This window comes from Suricata suricatta, chromosome 6 (assembly GCF_006229205.1).
Source record: "Suricata suricatta isolate VVHF042 chromosome 6, meerkat_22Aug2017_6uvM2_HiC, whole genome shotgun sequence".
In the NCBI taxonomy this organism is placed as follows: domain Eukaryota; kingdom Metazoa; phylum Chordata; class Mammalia; order Carnivora; family Herpestidae; genus Suricata; species Suricata suricatta.
Window position 1 is genome coordinate 127523554 of NC_043705.1, and position 9092 is coordinate 127532645.

Consider the following 9092-nt stretch of genomic DNA (forward strand, 5'->3'; position numbering starts at 1 on the left):
GATGGACTGAATGTTCATTTGAAGCCCTAACCCCCAGTATGGAGATGGAGCCTCTAAGGAAGCAATTAAAGTTAAATGAGATCATAAGGCTGGGGCCATGATCTGTAAAGATTACTACCCTGTAAAGTAGAGACAACAGAGAGGTCACTCTCCCCCTTTCTCTTTTTATGCATACACTTAAAGGGAAGGCAATGCAAGGACGCAGCAAGGATGCAGCTGTCTGCAATCCAGAAAGAAATTCCCACAGATGTCCACCAAGCTCGTACCTTGATCGCAGACTTCTAGTCTCCAGAACCCTGAGAAAAATTCATTGCCAGGCTGTAGTAATTTTCTTTTAATTTTTTAATGTTTTATTTATTTTTGAGAGAGAGAGAGAGAGAGAGACAGTGTGAGCAGGGGAGGGTCTGAGAGAGAGGGAGACACAGAATCTGAAGACAGGCTCCAGGCTGTCAGCACAGAGCCCGATGCGGGGCTCAAACCCACGAACCGTGAGATCATGACCTGAGCTGAAGCCGGATGGTCAACCAACTGAGCCACCCAGGTGCCCCCAGGCTGCAGTAATTTTGATGGTAGCCCAAGCAAGTAGACTAAGAGACAGATATGTATCATATTCTACTTGGATACACAAAAATAAAATTGGGGTATTATTCTTGATCTTACTTTCCAAAAAGAATCATTACATAGTTACTTGGATTCAAAATTGTTTTTCTTTTTTTCACTTTGCAACATGTGATGGACATATTCTAAGTTTAGCAAATTATTATTTTTCATTCGATGCTGAATTTTTACAGCATGGTTATACATTCATTAGTTTATTCAACTACCCACTTAAAATAGAAATTTGGTTTATAAACAAAATGTTACTCAGCAGACAGCACTATAATGAGCATTATGTTACTTTATATTTATACATCTCTGATACACCTTCAAAGTAGGGATAATTAAATTTGATATGTAAATGTTCATCAACGCCTCCAAGTAGGTACTCAAATGTCATACACCTAGTGGATGACTGCCTATTCATTGGGGAACACTAGATTTTTAAATGTCTACCAAATAATAATATCTGATAATAATTTTAACACAAGTCCTTCTAAAATTATTGGGGCTGAACATTTTTTCATAAATATGTGGCCATTTTAAAATAGTTTTCACAACTATATTAGTTTCCTAAGGTTACCATGAGAAATGACCACAGAGTAGAAAGCTTAAAACAACAGAAATGTGCACTCACATAGTTCTGGGGACTAAAGTCTGGAATCGATGCATCAGCAGTCCATCCCCTCTCTAAAACCTCTAGGAGTAGACTCTTTCCTAGCCTCTGTGAGTGCCAGAAATCATTGGCATTCCTTGGTTTTATAAGAACTACTTCAATCTCAGCGCACACTGTCCCATATTCTTTTTCTATCTGTATCCATATTTCCTTCTTCTTATGAGACTCCATTCATTGGATTAGGGTCCACACAAAGCCACTATGGATACATGTTAACTTGACTGCATCTAAAAAGAGCCTGTTTCCAAAAGATCTCATTCAGAGGTACTGGAAATAAGGATTTGAACATATATTATGTAGAGACAGAGGTTAACTGACAATAATGTATAAATATTCTTTACTAATTTGTCTATTAATATGCTTTTACTTACTCATGTAATTGATATGTATTACAAAATAATATTTGATGAAGTATAATTGATATTTAATAAGTATTTTAATATATACTATTACTGTTAAATTTCTGTCATCGTTTCTATACTCAACACAAAACAATTTGCTTGTTAAAAGTAACAAGGTTAAAAATATACTTTAGGCTACTGATATGCATTCTCTGTCACATGCTTAAACAATGGCTCATTGAATCATTTCAACAACTCAGCCATATAACAGAAGATCTACATTGTTTAGGTTTTAAAATATTACTACATATTGGATATAACATTGCCAATATGAAACAGGAGGTTAAACTAGAGTACTGAAGTCTTAAAAGTGTTTTTCTATGTCATGATCCAGCCTTCTAAGGGGAAAATGTGCATTAAATTTATTTTAATTATTGCACCTTTTCAGAAGAAATGTATAAAGAACTGTAAGGTTACATGCCACTCTATCAAAATGAATGAAATCCTAGTTAATATTAAAAGAGGAAAAAGCATTGACTAGAGAGTAGTCAGGTGAGTATGGCTACAGAAGGTTCACGATAACCAAAACTGTGCACATGTCAAACTACTATGGAATTCCAACAATTGTTCATCACTTCCTCCTGAAAGTGGAACAGCTTTGTTTTTGTGGAAACAAAATTTGAAAGTAAGTGTAATTAAATGGCTATGATTTCAAGGCACAGAGATGGCAGACCCAGGACTAGAAAAAAAGGCACCCCATGTGTAGCTTAGTACTTTTTCCGCTATAAAATATTTAATGGAATTTTTCTTGCTGACCTGTTCTTTGCCACTTCATCTTCACACCAGGGCACAGCTATGACTTACAGTGAGCACGCTAAGAGGTGTCATAATTTCTCAATGTCAACACTGAATTTTATGGAACCTTAAAAGCATTTATTTGTATATCTTTCTAAACTTTGCAAATACCACTAAAAGAAAAGCAAATAATTTGAAGAAAATATGCAACATGATTGTAGTTCTGGTGCCCCACAGCTTTAAAGTCTTTTGCTTTCTGGTATTATGTGGCATATTACTCATTGTTCCAAAACTATATTCAGAGTCTCCTTGATCTGTAGGAGCGGCTGTGCTAAGTACTTTTGTTTTCTAAAAAATGCATCTGTTAAGTTCTCTGCCTTGATACAATCATCATTTAGTGGAGAAAACAGATTGGTAACCAATTATTATTAAAACACACTGGGACTTTCTAAAAATGTTAAAAGAGGAGATGTTGGAGTGATTAAACTTTTTCTTTAATTTTAAGGTTGGCTATTGCAGTGGCTGGGAATCGGTCAATAATTCATAGAGATACCTTGCACAGTAATACTTGATGGACATTTTTTAAATCTTTAACTAATTTACAGAACCATAAAAAGCTTTGCCATAATTTCTGAAAATGGGCTATTTTTGTTTCTTTACTGTCAATGATATATTTAAAATCCAAACACCGATTTAAGATGTCCTATAAAAACAACATGAGTTGCTTTCTGTTGTGCTGTCTTTAATTTACTGACTTGGTTTCAGTTGATTCAGACTGTCAGTGTCATGGACAAAGATGATCCTCCCCGAGGCCACAAATTTTTCTTCGAACCAGTGCCAGAATTTCCTCTCAATCCGAACTTCACTATTGTCGATAATAAAGGTACACGACATTTTAAAAAGTAAAATTATGAGGCCTTGATGATCTAAAATTAAAGGACTGATCTGAATTTTTCCCCACTTTTTTTTTTTTTTTTTTTTTAGATAACACAGCAGGAATCATGACTCGAAAAGATGGATATAGCCGCAACAAAATGAGCACCTACCTACTGCCGATTTTAATATTTGACAATGATTATCCAATTCAAAGCAGCACCAGCACACTCACTATCCGTGTGTGCGCCTGTGACAACCAAGGGAACATGCAGTCCTGCAATGCAGAGGCCCTGGTCCTGTCCGCGGGCCTCAGCACCGGGGCACTGATCGCCATCCTCCTCTGCGTCGTCATCCTGCTGGGTAAGCTCCGCCTCCGAGTGCTCATTTATCTCACATCTGTCTGCCTTGCACCGTCCGGTGATGGGGCTTCCGAGAAGCACCCTTCTCCGGAGACAAGGATTGACGTTTTTCACTCTGTATTAAAACTGTTCTTTCGATTAGAAAAACAATCAAGTTGTCTCAGGGTAAGTCTACCTTTCTAGAGATGAGAAACAGAGCTAACAGCTAATGCTGTACCCGTGTGTACACACACATTTGAAAATCTGTTTTGTCTTCTACTGTTTAGTACTAGGTAATCATGGTCCCTGTTCTCAGGACATTTAACCTTACAACTGATTTCATTTTTCTATCCATTCTATAAGATGGTTCTTTTCGAGGAACACTAAGTAACTTACACAAATTCACACATTTAGGAAGTAACTGGCGTTCAGTAGATTTCAGAACTCTCCTTCTAAACCATTTGTCTCGAAGTCATAGCCTACCTTTACAAATAATACAGCTAACAAATACTAAGTTATGCATGTTAGACACCTAGTTGGCAAATGCATTTAAACTGTCACTGTAAGGTGAACGTTTTATTGATGCGATGTGTTGAACATGGGATGGGGGCAAATCCAAGGCTTAAGTTCAGTTTTTAAAAATATCACTATGACATTGTGGTCATACCCAGTCCTACAGTGTTTTCTAAATAAAGTCATGCTTCCTATAGCGAATGCTTGATTTGAGCGTGCCCTAACAGGACAACGATTTAATTCAATTAAACAGTTGTTCCACTGTAAAACGTTCCCCCCAAAATCATTTCCATCAAATATTCATCCAAAATGCTTACGCTTACGGCATGAGAGCCAGCCAAGTTTATGTTCCAATGCTCATCTGTGCTGGCTCCTTTTCACTGCAAATCCTTTCAAGCTCTCTGGCTGAAATCCCTCTGGCCAGATACCCTTGCACGACTTCAGTGGGGGATTGATAAAAGTGAGGGGAAAACATTTGTCTTAGCTAACATGATCCAGCTATTTAGAAAAACATTTTTTAGGGTTCTTTAGAACATACATACCACCAACACCAGTCCACACCTCAGAACTGCTGCTAGAGTGTTCGGCTCTTCTGTAAAATATTTTTGTGTCCCCCCTGAAGAATCAATTTTGGCTTACCTTTCAGCTAAGTGCTACTGATACTATATTATTTTATTTGGTCACATAGCTCTACTTTCCCAATTTAGGACAACACTGAAATATGCATATTTTAAATTTGACTTTTAAATGTGTGTATGAAGTTAATGCACACACAAAGACATGCCTGCATACACGAGGGAACAAAAGTGTTGCCTAAATAAACTTAGATACTATATCATTATGACACTAAATGTTTTAACATTTTTTTCTAAGTAGAAATCCTAGAAGGTTGCTTTTTTATTTTGAAAAGTCATCCACCTTTCTGCTCTGTACAATATAGAAGGCATACATTTCTTGTTTGCCATCTTCCCAACTGATTGCATAAAGATGGAGTGATTTTCTATTATTTCAGTTATAATTGATTCTAACTCAGAAGGTTTCATTATCAAAGATCCTAAAACATTGTTGCTGTGATTTCATCTTTTTTAAAGTTTTTTGTTTAAATTCCATTTAGTTAATGTACAATGTTATATTAATTTCAGGTGTACAATATCAACACTTCCATACAACACACTGTGCTCGTCCCAACAAGTGCACTACTTAATCCCCATCACCCGTTCAACTGCCCCCCATGCAGTTCCCCTCCAGTAACTCTCAGTTTATTCTCTATGGTTAATAGTTATGGTTGCCTTTCTCTTTCCACCTCACAATATATTGGTTCCACATATGAGTGAAATCATAGGGTATTTGTCTTTCTCTGACTGAGTCATTTCAAATAGTATAATACTCTTTATCTTCATCCGCATTGTTGCAGATGGTGAGAGTTCATTCTTTTTTATGTCTGAGTCATATCCATTGTATATATATACCACTTCTTTATCCATTCATCTGTGGATGGACATTTGGGCTGTTTCCATAATTTGGCTATTGTAGATAGTAAATTAGTATATTTGTATTCTTTGCGTAAGTAGTACAACTGCTGAATCATAGGGTAGTTCTCCTTTCACCTTTTTGAGAAACCTCCATACTGTTTCCCAGACTGGCTGCGCCAGTTTGCATTTCCACCAACAGTGCAAGAGGCTTCTTCCTCTTTCTAAACATCGTCGCCAACACCATTTGTTTGCAAATAATTATTAAATTTTTACAGCTAGAAGAGTCTGCTCTTTGCAAGAGAGTGATCTAGTGTGGGCAATAACATCTTAGACCTACATTTTACAGTTTGAAGAAATACAGTTCTTAGAGTTGAGGATTAAAACCGGACACAGGACTTTTTAGCTTTTCTCGTGCCTTAGACACCTTGGGAACCAGATTAAGTTTATGGGAACTATTTAGAATAATAAATTGATAAGAACAGGATATATAAAAGACAAAAGGATATATGTTTATCCAAATTAAATAAGAAACAAATACAGAATGTGCTTAATTATTGTCATATATGCCTTGTTCTAGTGCAAGTCTAATGATCATTTGAGATGTCATGATTAAAATGCAACATTAAATATCTATGATTTATATTGGTTTAATTGTCACACGTATTCTGATATCACAACAGCACCTCTTTATTCTGACATTCATAATAGAAATACTAAATTCCAGTTATAGATTAATAAAAATAATAACACACTTTTTTCTATTCCCTTTCTTAACCTTTCTGAATTCCATTCATGTAACCCAGACTAATAACCTCAGTCCAGAGAAACAAAGCAGATAATTTTGACCCAACAGAGGAGAAAAAAAACTTAGAACATGATCCGAGGTCCATTTGTGGGAGTTAATAAAAACTGTATTAGCTAAGAACCCTTAATATAACTTGACTATGTTGTTCTTCTTTTACAGTTAGAATTTATAAAAATTTTGAGGGAAGTAGAAAATTTATAAACTAATTCAATATTAAATTTAGAAAAATATTTTTCTACTTCATGATTCACTAGATTGGTGGATTTCAAATCTATATTGAGTTAATTAACTTATGTTAATCCTTTAATAAGGGAAAGTACATATAAGTCTCATTTTTATTGACTAGTTTTTTTTTTATTGTCTCCAAATGATTCTGAATATAGCTCACCACCCATAGCCTATTATGTGGAGGTTAACTGAAGATGTTTCTAATGATTTTGTTTTCTTTCTACCAATTATTAGGAGCTAAGGAAAGTGTGTTGACTGATATGAAAATAGCATTGGGCAAACTTTAATGGAGTTACAGGGAACTCAGGGGCCACAGTGAAGTGTGGTCTCAATGTAAATGAGTTTGTTTTGTGTCATTTAGCCCAAAAATCAAGAAAAGAAATGATAGATCTTTGAGCCAACATTTTCTTGTTTTTTAATAAAACCTAAATAGCATTAATAAAACACTTAGCTGCCTAAAGTAAGAGAAAACTGTTTTTTTATTTCTCCCAGGCAATGTGTGGGAAAGATTATCTTTATTTCATTCTTTATAAAAAAATTTTTAATGTTTTATTTATTTTTGATACAGAGAAAGACAGAGCATGGATGGGAGGGGCAGAGAGAGACACACACACACACACAGAATCAGAAGCAGGCTCCAGGCTCTGAGCTGTCAACACAGAGCCTGACGCGGGGCTCGAACCCACGGACATGAGATCATGACCCAATCCAAAGTCAGAGCCTTAACCAACTGAGCCACCCAGGCACCCCTTAACTTTTCTTGTATACAAAATTAGGGATGTGGTCTATTTTCATTGGAAAATTTATATAATCGATTTTTTTCTTATTTTTAAATGTATTTGTAAATTTTAAAATGCATTTACGTCACATACCTACATTCACTGATGCATATATGCATGTTAAATTTTAGTAATATAACAAAAAATAAAAAAGTATATTTTATGTGTGGAGTTCACAATTAATTTGATAATACAAGTATATAAATAATAAAAACTATATAGCAAATAGAGGGGTTACAATTAACAGTTTAGCCAGAAAGTTCCAATGTACCTGTATAAGTGAAGGAAATCCTCAATAACAAGATAATTAGTCTGAGTTGTCTTATAATATGAGTACAGTTAAAAGATAAGTAAGAAGTTGAATTCTATATCATAGCTTATAGAGTTATAGCTCAGATTTTAAGTAGGTTTTCAAACCAAGGTCCATAAAGGAATTGAAATATGAGCTTTTAGAAGGGATTAGACATGCAACACATGTACATTTATGTAAATACACATATATACATATATATCTGTATTATAAATCACATATGTATTGCACATATATGCATATATATGGATAATGTTTTGCATATATTCTCTTGAGTCATTAAGAAAATATTAAATTGTGGCTCAATTTATCTTGGGCTAATAATGACCATAGCTTTAGAAGTTTTAGTATTGCTGTTGGGAGGAATGAGGTATCACATAATTAACAGTTGGCTAAATGAATTAGCCATAATTGAATAAGGATTTTTCAATGCCAGAGCTCCAAGGAAGAGAGACTCTTGAAAGTAAACAAATGGGCTGTAATATTTGCTCTTTTATCAATACAGAACATTTAGTCATCGGCCCAAGGCACCGTGTATTTGTGGAGGATGGTCAGACTTTATCCAAAGCATAGCATCTCTCATACACACAAACCTCCCTTTCCAAAATGTGCTACATGTAATTTGAACCTGAACCATGGAATCTCACTATTTTCTTTTTGTTGTTGCTGTTGTTATTATTGTTAATAGTTTTAGTTGTGCTGTTTGCTGCACTGAAGAGGCAGAGAAAAAAGGAACCTCTGATCATTTCAAAAGACGACGTCCGTGACAACATTGTGACGTACAATGATGAAGGAGGTGGGGAAGAAGATACCCAAGCTTTTGACATCGGCACATTACGGAATCCAGAAGCAAGAGAAGACAGTAAACTTAGAAGGGATGTAATGCCTGAAACTATTTTTCAAATAAGGAGGACTGTGCCTCTGTGGGAAAATATTGATGTACAAGATTTTATCCATCGAAGATTGAAAGAAAATGACTCAGACCCAAGTGCACCACCTTATGATTCACTGGCAACATATGCCTATGAAGGGAACGATTCCATAGCCGAATCACTCAGTTCTTTGGAGTCCCTCACAGCAGATTGTAACCAAGATTATGATTACCTCAGCGACTGGGGGCCTCGTTTTAAAAAGCTTGCCGATATGTATGGGGGTGATGACAGTGACAGAGATTAGAAGTATTGTATGACTTGATCCACGTTAGTGGGAGTACACTTCTTGTTACTAGATTGAGTGGCCTGCATTCTCTTCCTTGGAGGAAATTTTTTAAGAATTGAAATTACAAACAATACGTAGGTGTTGTCTTAGTAAGGGTTTGCTTAATCAGTAAGTTTCTGTGAATGATATGAATGATATAGATTT

General features: G+C 35.5%; 1 protein-coding gene across 1 annotated transcript in view; it reads left to right on the plus strand.

The window, feature by feature from the left end:
• The window catches only part of CDH9 (cadherin 9), a 128782-nt gene extending 119690 nt beyond the window's left edge, over window positions 1–9092 (plus strand). Inside the window, exons 10-12 of the mRNA XM_029941547.1 lie at window positions 3175–3292; window positions 3394–3645; window positions 8419–9092. Coding sequence (XP_029797407.1) covers window positions 3175–3292; window positions 3394–3645; window positions 8419–8906 — 858 coding nt within the window. The 3' untranslated portion in view covers window positions 8907–9092. The remainder of the gene's footprint in view (window positions 1–3174; window positions 3293–3393; window positions 3646–8418) is intronic.